The sequence below is a fragment of the Paramisgurnus dabryanus genome, chromosome 12 (assembly GCF_030506205.2).
Source record: "Paramisgurnus dabryanus chromosome 12, PD_genome_1.1, whole genome shotgun sequence".
Taxonomy (NCBI): Eukaryota; Metazoa; Chordata; class Actinopteri; order Cypriniformes; family Cobitidae; genus Paramisgurnus; species Paramisgurnus dabryanus.
Genome location: NC_133348.1, coordinates 37020273 through 37042424, shown reverse-complemented (window position 1 = coordinate 37042424; position 22152 = coordinate 37020273). Strand labels below are relative to the sequence as shown.

The 22152-nt window shown below is 43.2% G+C and overlaps 1 protein-coding gene across 1 annotated transcript; it reads left to right on the top strand.

Moving 5' to 3' along the window:
- Window positions 1-19839: 19839 nt before the first annotated feature.
- LOC135717977 (uncharacterized protein C14orf93-like) lies at window positions 19840-21524 on the top strand. Its single transcript, XM_065240303.2, has 5 exons — window positions 19840-20154; window positions 20272-20333; window positions 20431-20525; window positions 20628-20746; window positions 20831-21524. Exons 1-5 carry the CDS (start codon window positions 19840-19842, stop codon window positions 21065-21067), a joined length of 828 nt encoding a protein of 275 aa, XP_065096375.2. The 3' UTR covers window positions 21068-21524.
- The last annotated feature ends 628 nt before the right edge of the window (window positions 21525-22152 follow it).

Here is a 22152-nt window from a genome sequence, read left to right as displayed (position 1 = left end):
TCCAGAGCGCCCAGAGCCGTCGACGCAGCCGCCAGAGCGTCCAGAGCGCCCAGAGCCGTCGACGCAGCCGCTAGAGCGTCCAGAACGCCCAGAGACTTCGACGCAGACGCCAGCGCAGCCCCAGCCATGTGCGCCGCCAGCGCAGCCCCAGCCATGTGCGCCGCCAGCGCAACCCCAGCCTTGTGCGCAGCCAGCGCAACCCCAGCCGTGGGCGCAGCCAGCGCAACCCCAGCCGTGGGCGCAGCCAGCGCAACCCCAGCCGTGGGCGCAGCCAGCGCAACCCCAGCCGTGGGCGCAGCCAGCGCAACCCCAGCCGTGGGCGCAGTCAGCGCCACCCCAGCCAGACTTTGCCATTTTTGGCCATGGTCATCCCTGGACTCTCCCGAAGTCCACCCAGACTCTTTCCCCACCCTCCCACCCTGGACCACCCCCTATGAACTTTTGTGTTCCCCCACCCCCCCTCCCTTGTTTATTATTTTTATTGTCCCATCCCAATCCAGTCATTGTTATGTCTTGTTTGCCCCTAATGTTATTTGTTATGTTTTCATGGTTCATGTCATGTATGCAGTCCGTCTTGTCCCGTGTTTAGTGTTCCCCCTTCGAAGGCGTCTAGTAGCCGCCTTTTGGAGGGGGGCGTACTGTCAGAATCCTGCCGGATCCTGTTGGTATTTTAGTCTAGTTTAGCATGGCAGGGTTCTGACAGTACATATGTTCTATGTGGGAAGTGTGTGGTTGTAGTATTGGTTTATTTCGACCACGCATTTCCCGGGTCTCGTCACTTTTTCCCCGATCCCTTACTCGTGATTATTTTCCAGGTGTATGTAATTTACTTTGTCCCTATTTATTGTCCTTGTGTTTGCTGTTCTTTGCACGTTCGTCTTGTCACATTTCCTGTTGGTTTGCTGTAAGTATAGAGTGTAGTCTTAGTCATTGCCTGTTTAATGTTTTGAAAAGTTTAATGTTTGATTTGTTAAGTTTAGTGTTAGTTTGCGTCGTGTTTTCCCTTGTCTTGTTTTGCCCCCTCGTGGGTTTTGTTTTTCCTGTTTTTCCTCGTTGTTTAATAGATTCCTTTGTTGTTAACGTCTGCATTTGGGTTCGTGTCTTGAGTGTTCTAAATCCTTGACAGATACCATAGAATGTGCATGCATGATCCAAGACCCTTTTCAAACATGAAATCTACGGCATTTTCTATGATTTCACACACATTAATTTCTCGTTTCTTTACAAGGATATCAATGCATACATCAATTACAAAGGCCGACATAAGTATGATATTGATGATGTAGAACTCGACCTCGTCACATTCGAAAAATATCTCTAGGGCCTTTCTAATAATCACACGGGGTTCCTCTTGGGCCTGTACAACCGTCTGTACCATGTTATTGAGAGAGCCATCTATACTTTTCACACCATCTGTTTTTTCCTTGAGTCTGGTTACACGACCGGCGTTAGCTTCGCAATAGTATGGAGGCATGCACACATTGGCATCTTTGTATATCACAGTACATAGTAGATTGGACATCTCGCGCTTGTAGTTCTTTTTAAGCATATCTTTAAAAAGGTCGGTCCCGTACACATACCCCATCTGGCCATTGCGTAGTCGTTCGAATGATCTTTGTGCCATCTTTTTCAAGAATCCGTAGTTTCGTAGACAACTTTGCTTGCTTGTTTGTTTCTGAGTTCAATCGCCTTCTCAGCAACAAAAGGCTCGTGTCCACTGTTTCCGCCGCGTTGCGTTTGATAGTTTGTTTGCGAATTCGGACACCTTGGCAGCATCAAAAGTTTCCACAGTTTCTGCAAAACATAAAACAGACCTCTGGTGTGTACGGATCTGACACGGTTGTTCAAATTGTTCTGTGATGTGTTAATCCGGGGTTACGTTTTTGGTAAAGGTTCTGTGTTCAGAAGGAAAAACTTCTCATCTATACAGAACTCATTCTTCGCTTCACAACCCCCGCAGCGTTGGTCGTTTGGTCCGCACCACGTGATAACAGTCATTGCACACGCACACACACACACACACACACACACACACACATTCTGGTTTCCATGTTTTGTGGGGACATTCCATAGACGTAATGCATTTTATACCATACAAACTGTATATTCTATTCCCCTTACCTGCCCCATTCCCTAACCCCAACCATCACAGAAAACTTTCTGCTACTTGACATTTTCAAGAAACATCATTCTGTTTGATTTATAAGCTTGTTTCCTCATGGGGACATCAAAATGTCCCCACGAGGTCACAAAAACACTGGTATTCCTATCTTTATGGGGACATTTGGTCCCCACAACGTGATAATTACCAGGTACACACACACACACACACACACACACACACCATATCCGCTGGGGGGTTTTACGATGTAATTCGTAAAGCTATAGACACTGATTCATCTTAAACCTAACCTAATATCAGATAATATGTTCAAATAGTTTATTTTTATTTTATTTAGTAAAAAATAAGGTTTACCTATTTAACGTAAGCCCGTGATTTTAATGTTATGTAGAACCATGTCCTAACTGTTGTTGTGTTTATGGACGCACACAACCATGTTTAACAAAATGTCAAATTTGTTAAATGTTTTGTCTTTAAAGAAATGATTGTTGTCACGTATGTGACAACCTGGTTTATAACAACATCAAACTTTGATAAATAATATTTGCACCCGTTTTGTTGTCCTCTAAGGGCTAACACAAGGGTTTAAGTCATCATAGGATGTGTGATGAAATGTCTTAAAACTTCTAAGTTTCTTTAAATTACGAATAAGAAATAACATGCTTTAATCTGTATCTGAGTAATGAAGCCTGAAATCTAAAATAAACCTATTGCTTTTTGTCAATGGGGCCTTTTTTCCACATCACTAAATATGTCGAACACTCGCAAGACAAGAACCACACACTGGAATAACATGTTCAAGAAACCTTTTATTTTGACAATGCGTACCGTGTTACATTTATCGTAAATACACATGTACACACGTGGATGTTAGATGACATTAATGAATTCAACTCAGAAGAGGGTGTGAAATGTATTAAAACGTTTAAAAGGCTCTTAACGACCGATATATGAGCGCATCAGCGTACGTTTTCTGGCAACGTTGGTACACGCATTCACATGTTTTAATCAGAGACTTGGTTAAAGAAAGTCCCAAATCTAAAATAAAACCCCTATTATAGCGGAGCGGACAGAATTACATTTTATTGTGTAATAAACACATATTCACAGTTGATTTTAAGGTGTTATTATTTTAAAACAAACCCAGAAGAAGAATTGAAAATGTCTTTAATCGTTTAAAAAAGTTTCTTAACGCTGGATATGAACACGCATCCGCTTATGTTCTCTATTGTAAACACTGGAACACAATCTAATGGTGTGAACAGAATATTGTGCATGAAAAGATTAAGATTTTATTTAGATTAAAATAAATACCCTTTAGTCTAAAGAATATAGTATTGATGGGACCCCGGTGATTTTGGCATATTTCATCGCTATACCCGTGCTGAATATTTCATTAAATAATTTGTTACAACCAAATGCTTTATTTTTGGCCATATTACATTTTACCACTACAGTTTTAAAAGACTCTACCTAGATTACAAACCGACCCTGCTGTGAAATATCTATCACACACGGTCATAAGTTCAGCATCAGAAACTTTGAGGCTGTTCAGAAAAATATAGCTTATAGTTAAATAGATAATAGTACATTTAAGGTTAACCAGTTACAACTAAAATATTTTATTCTTGCGTGACTTTAAAGAAATCTCATGACAAAACAACCGTATATATCAAACTATATTTGTCATACACGCAGTCAATTCACATAAAATCTAAAATAATATTTTATTTTTGTCAGAGCAGACAATGTATGACTCTTTGTATAATATACACATGGTTTTAAGAATCATTTAATTAAAAATAAAAACCTCCTAAGATGTATGAACACGTCTTTAATCTTTTAAAAGTTTCTTAACGTCAGATATAAGGTCTCTGTCACCATCGGTGCACGTATACACATGTCTTAATCATAGACATGATTAAAGAATCCTCTAAATCTAAAATAAACCCTATTTTGCCATAGTGGACAGAATTACATTTATTAAGGTTATTTTAAAACGGCATATATGAACACTCACCCGGCGCTTTGTCAGGCACCGTCGGATCCTTAATACGCGTGAAACTATAGAGCATGTCATGAAAAGATTCACGGAACTCATGAATCGTTTAAAATTGTATTTAGTTTAGACTATCGTCTAAAGATTGTAGTAATGGCTCAGGTCATTGCTTAAACTATACACGTATACGGAATATTTCATTAAATAACTTGTGATGTTACAAACAAATGTTTTAATCATAGCATTGTTCGTGATTTGTCTAAATCTAAAATAAACATTTACTTTTTTGACACCGTAATGGGGAATTGTTTTACCAACATTGAGTTTTAGAAATCTTTACTCGCTTTACAACACGCACCCCTGTGAAAGAATACAGGTCTTGTGAGAAAGGAGGGAGTAAGGGTGAGAGCTGACATCAAATGTCGAAACACGAGCTGTCACACACGAGCCGTCATTAAACATAACAACATAGGCTTGACATAAAACACACACACAGGAAAACAAACCACTAAATGACCGGTCATAAAACGATAAAACACTCGCTGTCTAAAGTTGACAACTTGTACAGATTTTGATTGATGGTCCCGCCCCCTGTCAAACACGAGCTGTCAGACAGCAACTGTCACCGGGTGGGGGAGGGGGTCATAAAAGTTTGACGAGAGGTGCCCCCATATAACTACTCACAGGATTACAAAGATCATCTTTTGCTATATAATAACACCATTTCTGCTGCTAGGACATCTTATTACTCGAACATTATAAACTCTGGGAATAATAATTCAAAGCTCCTGTTTTCAACTGTGAATCGGCTCCTTAAGCCGCCTGACAACATTTCCTCTGACCCCTCAACAGAACTCTGCGATAAGTTTCTAAACTTTTTCCATGCAAAAATTCAAGAAATACATCACCATCTACTCAATTTGCCTAGCACTTCAGCTCAAAATCTGACCTATATTACTGCCCTACAGGGCTATGCATTTACCACCGCCCTCTCAACCTTCACCTTGGCCACCGAGAACCAGATTAATGAACTTGTCAGCAAATCAAAAACATCTACTTCCCAATTAGATCCTCTGCCTACCAGTCTTCTAAAAGCATGCCTGCCCTCCATTTCTTCATTACTCACTAAATTAGTTAATTCCTCCCTTTCCACTGGCATTGTACCACCCACTCTTAAGATTGCTGCTGTCACTCCGGTCCTTAAAAAGCCCAAAGCTGATCCTGATGATTTGAACAACTACCATCCCATCTCCAATCTTCCTTTTGTATCCAAGATTTTGGAGCGGGTCGTGGCACATCAACTACATCACCATCTTATCCACAATGATTTGTATGAAAGTTTCCAGTCTGGTTTCCATGCTAAACATAGCACGGAAACAGCATTAGTCGGAATCACCAACGACTTACCAGTGCTGCTGATGCTGGTCTATTGTCCATCCTGATCTTGCTTGACTTGAGTGCTGCCTTTGACACCATCTCACCTTCTCATTGAGCGTCTGGCCAGTATTGGTATCATGGGGATGCACTCTCCTGGTTCTGTTCATACCTCACGGATCGTCAACAATTTGTACAACTCAAACATTTTAAATCAGCCTGTGCGTCCCTGCCTCAGGGTGTTCCCCAGGGGTCAGTATTGGGTCCACTCCTCTTTATCATATATTTGCTTCCCCTGGGTAAGATTATGAGATACCACAAAATAAGTTTCCATTGCTATGCTGACGATACTCAGCTTTATATTTCATCCAAACCTACATCTCTCTTTCCACCTACCTCCCTCACCAACTGTCTTCAAGACATTCAAATTTAGATGAATACAAACTTTTTGAAACTTAATGCCAATAAAAAAGTTCTGCTCATCGGCTCCAAATCTACTCTCTCAAAACAGCAAAACCTCACACTGCATGAAAAGTGGAATTTTCGTCAGAATGTGGCAATGTAGATTGGCGTGAAACTCCAAGTTTACGACTGCGCATGACAATTTGCAAGCAACATCGAAACTGTCAGAAATTGTCAGAAATTGACTTGGGCCTTGCTTGGAAGTTGTCCCCCCTTCCCCTAATTCTAGGGTAGGCTTTAACATGTAAATGAACATGCTGTGAGCTATACAAATGCAAATCAGGGTAGCAGCTGGGGGAGTTTTACTCAGGTGACATTCTGAGGCTATGTTTACATTAATGCGTTTATGCTTTAAAACGCGTTACTTTTGCTACGTTTAGGCCTTTCATCTACACTACATCACCGTTTTCGACCTTCATAAACGGATTCGTTCGCAAACGCTGAAGACCCTGTTTTAGTTTGAGAACTCAGACGTTGCTCTGAGTGTAAATGAACGTAGACGGAGTCTTATGGAAACGAACAGCTGACGTTAACGTGACAGCGCATCATTTTCAAAGTAAAAATTATTTTATTCATGTAAATGTTGGTTTGCAACGGAGGTTTTGCCAAAAATAGTAAACATCTACCAACCAGCTATTATAAACGCTATATCGGATTGTTTTAACATGTATCCTTATAGATAATGTCTGTTTTATATTAATGTTTGAGTATTGTTGGGTTTAATGTGTTTATGTTTTGTTTCAATTTTGTTAGCTTACGAAAGATAGACTGTAATTTTAAACGCCATATAGGCGTTGCAAAGGCCAATATGAAGGGAGAATTGTAATGGGTCAGACATTATTTTCCAGTTTAATTTAAGTTTTGTTTGCTACTTTAAAATGAATTTCGTTTCAGATAATTTGTCTCTTAATTTTAATCGATGTTTTGTTGATACGTTTTGTGAATATAAATTAATAAAAACAATAAACTCAACGTCATTAATATAATGCTCGTTTAGGCGCTTGCGCTATTAGCTGTTTGTGTGTTGCTAGCGGAGGAAGTGCACGGACCTCGCTCACTTTTAAAAATGAATGCAATAAGCATTTCTGGTAGGCAAAAGCAACACATCACCTCTTACTATGCTTGATTGAAGTTTGCATTTGCTGAAATTTATTTTTGCTTCAAGTTCGCTACTGTTTAGTACTGTTCACTTGAATGCTTTCTTTTTAAATCATAAAGACCTTTCTGTTTAGTTATAAAATCAAAATTAACCTATAAATCATATTAATATGTTGTAAGGGGGGAACTAGAACAGTATAAGACTTTCCCAAACACATTTTTATAGGTTCAAAAATAGTGTCTGTTATAGTTGCCAGCAAAGGACCCATGTATGACTTTTTGACAATATCGCACACCCCTAGGCTGCATAAACGTGCAAAGGTAAGCTATTATTAGAGTAATAAGTTATTTTACACTTTTATGCGCATGCCCAGTTACGTGATTGGTCATGCTTCATGCGTTTATGGTGGTGTATAGTGTGGATGAAGATTCTTTTTAAAATGCCAGTATAAACGAGGATCGTTTTCATTTGAAAATGCCGTTTTAAAACGCAAATGCTCTAATGTAAACATGGCCTGAGAGGTTTTAAACTTTGATTTTAAGAAAATCTCTTCAGTATAGCCAAATTACAGACTCTTAAATTTTAGCTTGAATTAATTCATTTTTAAAGTATGCTACACTGTTAACCCAAATATTGTCTTAATTATATAAACATCACTTAATATTTTGAGTTTTGGACATGTACATTTAACTTTTAAGCGTATAAAATGAATTAAACTAAAACATTCAAGTGAATGAACTTTATCAGTATATGTTGTAAGGAATACCCAGTATCCTTTGTCCCTGAATATAATGATTATTTTAGCTTTTTTACAGAATTAAGAACTAATAAGAACTTTAACTACTTAAATATTTGTTAAAATGTCATAGAGGTTTATGCTCTTATATTATTCATGTTGTTTAGTTGCAAATGATAAATTACCATTTTTGTAACTGAAAGTCACCGTTCAGGTGATCAGTGTTTATTGACACAAAGAGCACATTGTATTGTATTTTTCTCCACAGTACTGACAATTGTTGTCAAAAACGCAGTTTTGTGTGTGTTTCAGGGGAAAATCAAGTTTTATGACTGACTTAGTCATGAGTTTTGTGTTACAATACCATTTATAACACTAAGAGAATTATAAATATTAAATTTTAAGAATTATAAAAAATATTATAAAAATAGAAAATATTTAAACTAAGTTAACTAAGCAGAGATGTTGGACAGAGTAATTCAAAATTAACTTAAAATTAAGTTTAAAGCACTTTCTGAATAATATTGTAATTATTAGAAATTTTAAGTTAAATGTACATGTTTTAGTTCACATTACTTATTTTTTTTAGGGCAACCAAGTTTGTTCCAATTTTATTATACGGGCTAGTACAAAGTATATTTAAGTTCAATGTTCATAATTTCTCAAAATATCTTTTGTGTTCATCAGAAAAAAGAAATTCATACAGGTTTAGAACAACATGAGGATGAGTAAATGATGACAGAATTTTCAATTTAAAGTGAACTATCCCTTTAAGTAGATTCAATTGGTCCAGGCTAACAGTGTAGATTAATTACTCTGCATGTCATTACCAATAACCACTATTAGGTAAAAAAAAGATACACAAAACGTCTCGGTTACGGATGTAACCCTCGTTCCCTGAAGGAGGGAACGAAGACGTCACGTCGTGACCGACGAATTGGGAACTCGCTTAGAGAGACCAATCTGCTTCGAATACTACTAAAACGCCAATGAACTTGGCATTGAGATATTTGCATAATGCTGGCGCCGCCCCGCCAGGTGCGTATATAAGCAGCAGGTGCAAATAGGGAAATTAGCTTCTTTTTCGCTGAGAAAGCCGGAAAGTGTGACCGGCCGTAACAGCAGGTGGCAGCACCTGTGGCGACGTGACGTCTCCGTTCCCTCCTTCAGGGAACGAGGGTTACATCCGTAACCGAGACGTTCCCTTTCAGTCGGTCACGACGACGTCACGTCGTGACCGACGAATTGGGAATCCCTACCAAAACGCCACTAGGGGCTGACCTCTTCCAGTGTCTGCGTAAAAGCCCTCCGGTTCCACTTAAGGAGGAGGAGGTAGGTTTAAAGGCAGAAGGCCGGGCACTAGATGTTCCTTTAACCCCACAGAAGTGCCAGCGACTGGGAAGCGCCCTACCTAAGCGGGATAGGAACGCTGCGGAAGCCACCGCCCCTCTTAAGGGCTAATGGTGGGCGAAAGTCAACCGTAGTTGAGGAATAAAGACAGCCTTGGCTGTGTAAGCAAAGCAGTGCTCTGCTGAGGGAAACGTGGGCTAGTAGGATTAACCCCACGGAAAATACTCACAAAGGAACCCGGTGGGACGCAATGTGGAGCCCGAGCCAGACACGTAGGTTCGCGAGGATACAGCTAGTGAAAGGCTGACAGCCAATGCTCCGCAACAAAGGCTGCCAAGGCAGCGGAGGAAGAACAATTCAAACCATTACGCATTTTTGTTCTGAAGGCCTTCCATACTGACACAGTTATGAAGCATCAGTTGGAGGCTGCAAGCCGACCTGCGAGACTGCTCTCCGTGCTCCCCCTGGTGAGGAAAGAACACGAGAGGATACAGGCTTGATACGAACACTGTAGAATCTAATGAACGTATTAGGTGTCGCCCAACCAGCAGCTCTACAGATGTCTGTTAGCGAGGAACCACGAGCTAAAGCCCAAGATGAGGCAACACTCCGTGTGGAGTGTGCTCTCAAATTAAAGGGCAAGGAATACCCTGAAGATTATAAGCCAGGGCGATAGTATCAACTATCCAATGAGACATCCTCTGTTTAGTGACAGCTTTCCCTTTCTGCTGGCCACCATAACAAACAAAGAGCTGGTCTGAGGTCCTGAGGCTTTGCGTGCGATCCACGTAGAGTCGCAGTGCGCGTACGGGGCACAACAAAGCCATGGTTGGGTCTGCGTCCTCTGGGGGCAGCGCTTGCAAGCTCACCACTTGATCTCTGAAAGGAGTGGTGGGAACTTTGGGCACGTAGCCTGGTCTGGGCCTCAACGTTACACTCGAGGCAGCAGGACCAAACTGAAGGCACGAATCGTCAACAGAGAATGCATGTAAATCCCTTACTCTCTTCACTGAGGCCAATGCTAGCAGGGTCAGAGCTTTCATTGATAAAAGCTTCAGACTCGCGGCTGCAAAGGCTCGAACGGGGGGGCCTGAAGGGCTTTCAGCACCATGGACAGGTCCCAAGGAGGAATAGAAGGAGGGCGCGAGGGGTTTAGCCTACGAGCGCCTCTTAAAAATCTAATAACCAAATCATGCTGGCCAGCTGATCTGCCGTTGATAAGTGAGTGAGTGACGAGCAGAAATAGCGGCGATATCAACTTAAATGGCGAAGGGACAGCCTACCATCTAACCTATGTAGAAGATATAAAGCACAATGTTAATGGGCATTCTCTGGGGTCCTCGCGTTGCAAAGAGCACCGGGTGACGAAAAAGGTTTCATTAAGCGCGTAAGCCCGTCTTGTGGACGGTGCTCGAACCGCGTCGATGGTGTTAGATACCGTTTGCGATAAATCACCTAAACCTTGCGCGCGCTCACGACCATACATGGAGATCCCACAGGTCGGGGCGCGAGTGCCAATGTGCCCCTTCCTAAAGAAAGAAAGTCCTTCCTCAGGGGAATCCGCCAGGGAGGGCTGTCGCGAGGAGCATTAACTATGAAAACCAATTCCCAGTCGTCCAGTACGGACGATTATTAAAAAGGCTCTCCTCGTCCTGCCTGACTTCGCACAGAGTCTGCGCGATAAAGCTCACTGAAAGGAATGCGTATTTACGCATCCCCCGCGGCCAGCTGTGAGCCAACGTATCCACGCCGAGGCTGCCCTCGGTTAGTAAACAAAGTAGGCGACAGTGGGTATCGTCCGGCGACGCAAACAGATCCATCTACGCACGACCGAACTTCATCCAAATTAGCTGGACCGTCTGGGGGTGGAGTCGCCATTCGCCGGGGGCGCAGCTCGGGAAGCGCGTCTGCCGCTGTATTGAGCGTACCCGGGATGTAAATGGCACGAAGGGACCTCAGATGCTTCTGACTCCAAAGGAGGAGATGACGAGCGAGATGCGACAGGTGACGAGAGCGCAAAACCGCCTTAACGGTAAATAACGCAACAGTCGCAATGTTATCGGTGTCGGCTAATACATCCTTCCCTCGCATCTCCATAGCGGAGCGTACAAGTCCCAGATATACTGCGCACCGCTCGCGGCAGTTGGGGTGCTATGCACACCCCTGAGACTGCAAGCCCGTCATACGTGGCTGATCATCCCGTGCTGAGGGCATTGCACTACAGAATGCCAGGAGACCCCTCAGGGGCACATCTTCTATCGGAAATGCCGGGTCTACCACGGGGAAAAATTGAAATGACACGCAGGTGTAATGTTTACACGGTGTATGCCGGTGTGCCACGCTCTCCTCGAGACTCGATCGTAAGCCAACGCTGAAGCGGTCTCATATGAAGCAGCTCGGGCGGTGTCACAGCCGCAGCATGCTGTCATATGTCCAGGAGCTTCTGAAATTGTTTCAGAGGGACCGCGTACTTCCCTCGAATTAAACCGAGGCAAGTCAGAACTGACTGGTTGCACGCTCTTGTAAAACACGCCAATTAGTCGATCGAGTCTTATTTCCATACTGAGAAAAAGGATCCTCTGCACCTGGCAAAGTTGCTCTTTCCCAGTCGACCTGAAGACAAAACGAGCGAGATGCCGAAGCATTAATTCTCTGTGTTCGCGCACGTCTGCCAAGAACGGGCTATTATAAGTCGACGTACATAAAAGCAGAATGCGAACAACGCTCTCTCTCTCTGATATTTTAATGCCGTGACTACCTGGAGACACGGAGAGAGAGAGACAGCTCGAACGGTGTACTTAGTATTAATATGCCCACCCCAGGACGCAGAGCGAAAAAATGGTCTAAAGCGAGGGGAGATGGACACATAAAGTACACGTCTTACAGGTCTAAGGCTGCAAACCGATCTGAATATTGAAATACGAGCCTCGGCGTTATCATCCAAAAAGGACACCTTCGTAGAGCCGGTGCGTAAATCAAATCGATCGTAGCCCGCCGCGTATTTTGGGTACTATGAGATAAAGGCTGGAAAAACCCTATCATCATCATCTCGGTAAGAGGGACCGGCTCGAACATCCTTCGCCAACAGGATATCGACTTTTGCACGCAGGTACATGTGCATCGGACGCTTTCACCACAGTGAAACGAAAGCCCGAATTTGGGGTGTGCCGGATTCGTAACCGAGGCGGATCGTGCGTAAAACCCAACGAAACGGGCTGGGAGCTGAAGCCAAGCACCCAGGTACCGTACGAGGAGAAATAACGACACTACCGAAGTACCCGTGGTGGGGCAGCGAAGCGAGACAGGTGGGACTGCCGGTGCGTCTGCTGTGACAGCATAAACATCTACAGTATGTGTGTGTGACACTGACCTGAGCCCGCTGAGGGTAACGGTCGTCTGGTCTCCTCTACGGAGAGCGCAGACTCCGATGAGGGTGCTGGTGGTCCGGTCTCCTCAGCGGAGCGCTCGGACTCCTCAGGTCACCCGCTGGCGATAGAGGAGAGGTAGGGGAGCTGGTGTGAACCCGCTCACGGCTCTCTCGATCCTCCGGAGACCTAGAGAGGGAAGAGGAATGCACTCTTATGTGTGGTTAAGTGGGTACCGGCCGAACAGCCGGTGGAACATATGCAAACCAAGGATTTTCCAACTGACCCTCTATCGGGGGAAGGAGCTCCATCTCCTGAAGAGTGATCCTCTGCCAATCCGGGTCGCCCTTCACTGGCCACTTAAACTCCCGAATTTCACGGGAAGGGGCTAAGCGGGCGGGGCGAGCTGCTGACGACCGGTTCCCCTGCGCTGCCGAGATGGGGTCCGAGGAGGGGAACGGAGGTGGTCGCCGCAGGACGCCGACGGCGAGAGGCAGACTGAGGAGCCGGCGTGGTGGACCAAGGGCAGCTCTCTTCCGCTGGGGCATGACCTAGGAGATCGCCTCAGTCTGCGCAGCGGAGCTGTACGACTCCCCTGGCTCGCCGAAGAGGCCGGTCTGTGAGACAGGAGCATTCAAGTTGTTCTCGTCTGCGTCCGTCATGTCAGCCAGACACAGCCAAAGGTGGCAATCTTGAACCACTGAGGTGGACATCGCACGACTGAAGGTCGCGGCCTCCCTCGTAAATCCTTGGTGAGCCTGCAGCAACGTTATTACGTGCAGGGCCGAAGCCGCCTCTCCGGCATGCCTGATGGGCAGCGTCCGTAACCGGACGACTGTCTACAAACACGGGAGGGAAGGGTTGGGTGGGCCCTCCAGGAACGCATCCCGCTCCACTGAAGGGGTCCCCGCCCTTAGCGGCTCCGTTGGTGAGGGAGGTGAGGGGTGAAAGCTGAACGGCCGGACGGCCGCAAATCACGTCAGCTCTTCGTGCCGTCGGGGAAGAAAGGCACAGGAGGAGAGGACCGAGAGGCCCGAGCAGCTCCGAAGTACCAATCATGTGGGCGGGACGGTTCGGGCGGAGAGGGGTTAACCTTTCCAACTCTACCGTCTCCGCCGCTCGAGCGGGCACGGCCGCCATCTCCGGAACGACTCTGCCTCGGAGGAAAAATGGACACCCCTCTGATGCTGCAGAAGTGACGGGACCAGAAGGAGGTCCAATGGATTCGGCAGACATCGTAGAACACGACTCTGCAGTCTCCACCGGAGCCTCAACCGGCTGAGGATGAGAAGGCCGGTAGGTGGAGGACGCATCCTCCGTCCTACTCAGCGTAGTGACGCGAAGGGCGCCCTGCGAGCGCTTGACAGCCGCACCATGGCGGCGTCAGCACTGCAAAGGCGGGGACAGCGTTCCCGTAGAAACGACAGTCGTCTCCGCAATCCAAGAGGGTTATGCTCTCACAGAGAGAACAGAAACTCTCCACGAACGCAGCCCCGGAGTGCTCGATGCCTGAGCACGAAGACAGCGCTCGTGACCGTCACTGGAACCCTTATACTTCTCGCATCCAAGATCGCACGGGCGAAAAGCTATCCTGAAAAGGAAGCTGATCTCCGCATATACGAGAGAGTGGCTGCCTTTAACAAGGCACAAAGCTCTCTCGTATCACTCTTTTAGGGAAATTCACTCAGATGCTTAGTTGATGAGCGCACAGGAAGGCAACGCACACACTAAACTCAAAACAATAAACAGGTGTAGAGCCGTGGAATAAGCGAAGCGTCCGCTGTGATACTGCTAGTTCAACCAACTTCAGCAATCAAATCCCAACAGAGTACAGTAGCTTCTCAGTAGCAGATACTGCCGGCTTTCGAAGCGATAAAAAGCTAATTTCCCTATTTGCACCTGCTGCTTATATACGCACCTGGCGGGGCGGCGCCAGCATTATGCAAATATCTCAATGCCAAGTTCATTGGCGTTTTAGTAGTATTCGAAGCAGATTGGTCTCTCTAAGCGAGTTCCCAATTCGTCGGTCACGACGTGACGTCGTAGTGACCGACTGAAAGGGAACAATTTATTTCAACAATTTTAATAGTTATAATCAGGCGCAATTTGTACATTCTATGCAAACAACATCAAACAACATGTCAAAAACAACAAAATGTCTGTCCAGATGGGGATGAAGGAAGGAAACTTGTGCAATTACATCACAGTTCAAATACTGTGCATAGTGGCATGACTACAGTGACCTTTTCTTTGGTCTTGCTTAAATGCACAGTGGATGTGTGAACCACACATCTCCCAGCAATGCGCTCAACAGGCAGAAATGATGCTGGGTATGACAAGTCTGTTCCCTGATGTGCCCAAACTTCTATTGGCTTTCCATAAAAATGTCTGTCCGGATGGGGATGAAGCCAGGAAACTTGTGCAATTACATGTTTGAATGCAGTACCTTTTGAGACAACATTAAAGGAACACGCCCACATTTTGGGAATTTAGCTTATTCACTGTATCCCCCAGAGTTAGAGAAGTCCATACATACCTTTCTCATCTCCGTGCGTGCTGTAACTCTGTCTGACGCAGCCCCCGCTAGCTTAGCTTAGCACAAAGAATGTAAGTGAATGGCTCCAGCTAGCATACTGCTCCCAAATGACAAAATAAAAAATATTTTCCTATTTATGTGTTGTGATTTGTATAGTCACACTGTGTACAAATAACAATGTCATATGAGACACAGCCATCTTTTAACCGTGTACATACTAGGAACTATATTCTCAGAAGGCGAAGCACTGCTACTCGTGTGTTGAGTGATTAGCATTGACCGAACTCTCTGCTCCTCACTAAGGGGCTTCTCGGGTGCTTCGAGCAAATCACTCCTCCCATGTAGCAGTGCTTCGTCTTCTGAGAATATAGTTCCCAGTATGTATACTGTTAAAAGATGGCTATGTCTCATAAGACCATGTTATTTGTACACGGTGTGATAAATACAAAATCATAACACATAAATAGGAAAATGTTCGCGTTATTTTGTCACTTATTGGGAGCAGTATGCTAGCTGGAGCCATTCTCTTCCAGTCTTTGTGCTAAGCTAAGCTACCGGGGGCTGCGTCAGACAGAGTTAAAGCAAGCACGGAGATGAGAAAGGTATGTATGGACTTATCTAACTCTGGGGGATACAGTGAATAAGCTAAATTCCCAAAACGTGGGCGTGTTCCTTTAACAACTATAAACTGCTTTATAATGGCTGGTCGTAGTTCGGCTAGAGGGTCAATGATGGGTTCCTCAAAACTGTTTGTGTTTCCACACCACTTAGCATATACATATGCTGACCTTTCTGCTCTAGATCCATCAATTGAGTAAGTTACATTCAGACATGTTACCCGTTTGCATGTCATGGCAAAACGGTCAACGTCAGTGACACAAGGGTACATCTGGTGATACATTGTCAATATTGCATGTCTGTCAGGCTCATCCAAGATTGTCTGGTGGAATGGAGACAGAGGCACCACTGTGCAGTTTTCAAAGAGAAGTCTTTCTGCTGACACCACAACACTGTGTTTCACATAAAGCATATCAGCTGTGTCATTGCATGACAAAGTCCCAACCATTTGTTTTCCTAAAATACTGCCAAATTCAGCACCATATTCACATGTCCATGGCATACGAAGTTGTTGGCCCTGCAGAAATTGCCTCATAATCTGGACTTCAATTGCCCTGTTGTTGTTATTAAACTTTCCCAGTATTCCATTAAAACGCTCGAATGAAAAACACCAAAAAGAATAAACTGGTCCATAATCCAACACGCACTCTTTCAAATGAAGATGTAGATGCATGTTGGGGGTGCAGTGCAATGGGCCAAAGAGTTCGACAAATTTTGAGAGAAATGTCTGCAGGTATCGATCTGCTACTTCCAGTCTATTGATGGATATGACTCTGGAGCAGAGTATGATACAAGCCTGCACAAAGTCAAACCACATGTCATAGTGTCTGTTGTTGATAAGCCCATTCAGACAAAACAGGGAGTAAATGGTTGTCCAGTTTTTCCACTGATCTGCTGTAAATCCTGTAAAGCCAGATGAAATTCGTAATGGAATTCTTCCAACCTCATAAGGTACTTTGATGCTTTCCACTCTAGCTTGAACTTCATCAAGGCTTTTTGTTGTTAAAATTACAGTCTGAATACATGTCTTGCGGTACCAAGGAGAAGGTTGTGCATTGGATCTATGACGACAAATCTGATGGCATCATAGTAAAAGTTCTGACCATCTAGCTCCATACTCACGTTCAATTCTTTTCTGTTCTGCCTTTGTCTTTGCCCGTTTGGATAATCCAGCATAGTATATGTGATCCTTTGACGTGCGTGGCTCCCATGAAAACCTCTCAAATCCTGAGTAGTCCATTTTTTCACCAAATTCCTTCTTGCTAAACGTCTTCAAACACTTGTGGCATCCTGCAAATGAAAATGAAATGCAATATGTTATACAAACATATATTTATATTTGATTCAAATGATTTATTTATAACATTTACATTTATAGTTATGTATAGTAAAGACATAGTAAAGACTGTTTGAATATTTCAATTACCTCTGTATGCTCCATGTCCAACAAAGCCTCCACATTTTCGAGTTGCGGGGATATCTGATGAAAGACAAAGCAGAGCTGCTCTGTAAACCTGATGTCCTAAAAAAGAGTTGTCTTCCAGAATCACGCCATGCCAAAGTTCTTGAAGCTCATCAACTAAGGGGTCTAAGAAAGCATTTATATTTAGTGATGGCTCTTTTGGTCCAGGTATTAGTCCAACGAGAATCATATTTTCTTCCTTAAAACGGTCTTCACGAGGTAGATTCAAAATGACCAAGTAGATGGCTCCGACTGAATAAGGTGCATATTTGAAAGGTTGGAACCAGTCCACATTCAGCATCAAGGCCAAATTATTTGGCTCTGTTAAAAAAGGCTCTCCATTCACATACTGGTAATCCTGCCATACTTGTCCATCATAAACATCTCCTAACACACCCTTTGGCATTTCCCGCTTTCGCCATTCTTCTAATTTCTCTTCAAATCCAGGTCTTTTAACAAGTCCTCCCAGAGACTGCACAACACTCTTGTAACAGTAAGAACGAATTGGATGGACATACTCTTCACCGCTCGAATATGTAGCCTTTCTTAGCAAGGCAGAGCCACATTTCTTCCTTAATGCAGACCTCTGCTGTGGGTGATTGTAGAATGGGATGTGACCACAAGTCCTGCAAACCTTTGTACCATCCCGTCTGAGCTCATAGGTTTCAGTAAGCATGTACACTGTCATACATTTTGGACAAACCACATACTGTAAGAAGTCGTCACGAAGTATACCAGTCCATTTCCTCAAGGAGCATAAAGTCTTTGGAATGTTGCTTGAAAAGGCAGTGAGGGTATTAGCACAGAGAACATTTCCAATTATCCACATGAAATGTTTGATGCACAGAAGAAGTGATGTGATGGCATTATCAGAAATCTTGAAGGTTGATTGCCATTACAGAAGCATCATGGCAAAAAGTTTCATCAACAAGTGTTCTGGTTTTTCACTTCTGGACTGATCACTTCCATGCTCCTCCCCATCTTGTATGTGAGGATATGCTTCCCTCTGCTCCTCAGCAAGGATTTCCCCCTCTGCATCCACAAAGTCATCCTATGGAAATGTAAAGGACATATTTAAAACACATGCAATGCACAGACTCATCACCACCATTAAACCATTAGATATTGAAAAGCCCATCGTTAATATGGTCATTTGAGATTGAAAAGCCCATCATGAATATGGCCATTACAGATTGAAAAGCCCATCATGAATATGGCCATTACAGATTGAAAAGTCCATCATGAATATGGCCATTACAGATTGGAAAGCCCATCGTTAATATGGCCATTACAGATTGGAAAGCCCATCGTTTATATGGTCATTTGAGATTTAAAAAGAACACAATTAATATGGTCATTACTCATCAATATGGCCATTCGAGTATGAAAAGATTTGAAAACTGTAGTTTGAAAAGATCATGTGCATCTCAAACAGCTAGCTTTAGTGCAATGAACCAGTTAAATACTTTGTGGGAACTTCATCTTAGGAATTTTTTATACTTTATAAAGTGTGTTTAATACTTTAGTTGCTTTCATTAGTTAACTAACAGAAATTTGAGAGTGGAGAACAATCATGTGGGTGAAACATGATAGGTTTTCCCGTTTCAGCTCTGGATTAGCATGTATTGAACTTTATACTAGTATATCCAAACGTAATTTCATGCTTACCACACAACAGGAGATGTCTTCATCATCTTGCATTGACTCTGAATCGCTGGAGTCCAGGAAAAGATGAATGCTTTGATCATCTGCTGTTTCGTCTGAAAAACAACAACAATATATCGTTATGCATTAAAACGTGATATTCCTATTTAATTATAAATTACTATTACTATAACAACAACAGTGAAAATCAACCACATTTAACTAGGGGTCTCCAACCTTTTTGTTAGCAAGGGCTACCACAATGGATAAAACTTGCTGGATGGCTACTTTTTGATATAGTATATTCAAAACTTTTTTGTTTAACTTGTTGATTTTATTTTACTTGTTGATATGTTTTAGTATTGTTTAAAATATTGTAACATACGTAAACCAAGCAAAGCTAATATAAAAAATATGTAATTAAGCTCACCGTTGTCTGAACTGATATTCGCTGGGTGCGTTTCTTCAAATTCTTCAATCACTTCTTTTTCTGGGTCCTCGGAGTGCATTTCACTTTTACCAATCTCTCTAACTCCAGTAAAGTTATCTTCCGGGTCTTTACACATTGACGGGTCATCACTCACAGCGGGTTCATGACTGGACAGCAGCTGGCTCTGTACGTTATCTGACGTAGCCCTTTTGGATTTTTTCTCCCAAACTCCATTTTTGAAAAAGCGCTTTCTGTGGTCAAAATACTGTGTATGACACAGTTCAGTGTTGCAATGTTCACAGAAGCGGCGAGGTCGTTTCTTCAGTCTTGGGACTTCCATCTTTCAACTGACAGCACACTGTGTTGATATCACAACAGAGAGTCAAGCCACCGCGCTTGTTTATATCATATACGCATGCGCGCACGTCTCGCGAGATCTTCCTTATAACAATAACCTCGCATGTGATTGGAGGAGCCAGACGAGATTGTCGCCTTCGTCCAATCACGTGCAAGGTCACGGCCTATGACTCGTCATACAGCGGTACAAGATGAGCATATAACAGACACAGTTTGGTGTTTGTTCTCAAACTTTTTTTTACATTTCCTGTGTTTTTGCTACTTTGCGCTTTCGTGAGATCTACAATGGCAGGACGGCGTCTAGCCTTCAGCTCTCCTTCAACTCCGCTGCATGGACGCGACCAACCCCTTTCATCCAGTCCGCTGACCGATGAGAAGAAACTGCTGAATGCTTTGAGTGGACTGTCTCGTCAGCTTACTCTGCTTACTTCCAATGTGAATGAGCAGTTTGCCAATGTGAATGGGCAGTTTGCCGCAGTAAACTCCAGGTTGCTGACCATTGAGGATAGGTTGGCTGCTTTGGAGTCGAAAAACTGTAACGGTACTATGGAAGAAAATAACTCCAAGAAGAGAAGACGGGTGCACAATCCCAAGATTGCGGTAAGAATAACTTTATGTATAAGCATATTTTTTTAAGTAGCCCAAGCTAAAAGTAACGTTAGCAGAACCAGTGTGTGTTTTATAACTTGGAGGTGTTTTTTGTCTTGTAATTTTCAGGAGGCTGTACGGCGTCTTCATAACTCTGAGGCAAACTGCAGACGCTATGAACCAGAGCAAGGGTATGTAACGTTATGATTTAAAGAATGTTTTTTCTTGTATAAGGAAATAGATACGTTGATAGATCTGAGCTTAAACCCGCACATTTTGTTTCCACAGACTAACGTTGCCTCACAACGAAGCCGTGACCTCCTATTTGCTTGGGGCTATTTCAGCAAGTCCCGATTTAACTGCTGAGAGTGACGACATTGTTTGTAAGTATAACTTCTCTGTAAAACTAATGTTTTTCCTCATTTCTTGTTTAATTGTACCGTGACTGTTTTTATTAATACCAGTCTCATTAAATTGTTTTCCAGCTGCCTGTAAGACGTATTATGAGTCGGTACGCCGGAGCTTCAGATACAAACAACCTGAACTCGCATCGCGGGCGGAAAATGCGAAAAGTTTAGCTCGGAGTCTATCCAGAAGAAAAAGGGTAAGATTTATTATATTAGATCAGTTTTTTTGTCAATTTGAGTTTTTTTCAGGTCACTTATTGTCTTTATTGATTGTATTACAGTTGCTGGAAGCAAGACGAAGTGTGCTGGCTGAGGATGAGATGGAAATTTGGAGGTGCGCCACCATAGATCTCATGTCTGATGAGGAAGACGGTATTGTTGACGGGGTGTCTGGGTGGATTGTGCGGCCACCACCCTCTCGCAGCCTTGAACTCTCCGAGCTCTGTGCAATGCTGCAATCCAGATTAGAGGCGACACCAAAATACAGGGAAACTCACCATATACGCCTGCAAAATTGACACTTTTCCCCAACATTTTAGAGTTGTTGTTTTTCTCGGGCAACTCGCCATATGCGCCTGCAAAAGTGACTCTTTTTTTCAACGTTTTTGAGGATTTTTTTTTCCAACACTTGATCACTTTAAAAAAGTTTTTTAGGGATCTTTCCCGAATGTCTCGCACTTTTTGACGTGTTTGGAGAACATGAGAGACATTATGCTGCTTTGTACATAGTTGTGTGTTTACAATTAAAGCTCTTTCTTTGACTTAATAGATGTGCGTTTATAATTAAAGCTCTTTCTTTGACTTAATAGATGTGTGTTTATAAATAAAGCTCTTTCTTTGAATAAACAGCTGTGTGTTTATAAATAAACCTCTTTGTTTTCTCTTATATTCCTTGATGGTGTGAATAGTGTAGTACATAGCACAATGACATTAATATATAATAAATTATTATAACATAAATTATATATTTATTATTGTTATTGGGGGTTACATTTATAATGAGCCAGGGTGCCCAATAACCCCCCTCTTTAGAGTAACGGCCCGACTTGAATTTACTCACTCGGTATTGGCTGAAGCCACTACTTTTAAACAAGAAAAATCTTTTGTGATTGGTTTGAAGTGATCTGCCAACCATTCATGAGGGATTTTACTTGTTTAAAAGTTGTGACTTCAGCCAATACTGAGTGATTACATTCAAGTGGGCCGTTACTCTAGTTTCGCTGCTATTCACATGCTAATTAGACCAGAGACGCTCTACCTGGCCGGCAGAGGTTTCGCTGCTATTCATATGCTAATTAGAGGCATCACACCCGCGCAGGGCTCTCCACCTACGTCATGGTTTGTTTATGACAGTTTGTGTCACAGACAAACGCGACGCTCGCTGCCTGTAGATTGAGGAAAGCTGCCGAAAATTCGGGAGATTTTCGGGAGCCTACAGGCGCTTACGGGGATGAAAATCCCACTTTTCATGCAGTGTCAATATAATCATCAATGATACCTCGACCCCTCTTACAACTCAAGTCAAAAGCCTTGGTGTTTGGACAGTTCCCTATCATTCAAATCCCAGATTAAATCACTTACACAGACCTCATTTTTTCACCTC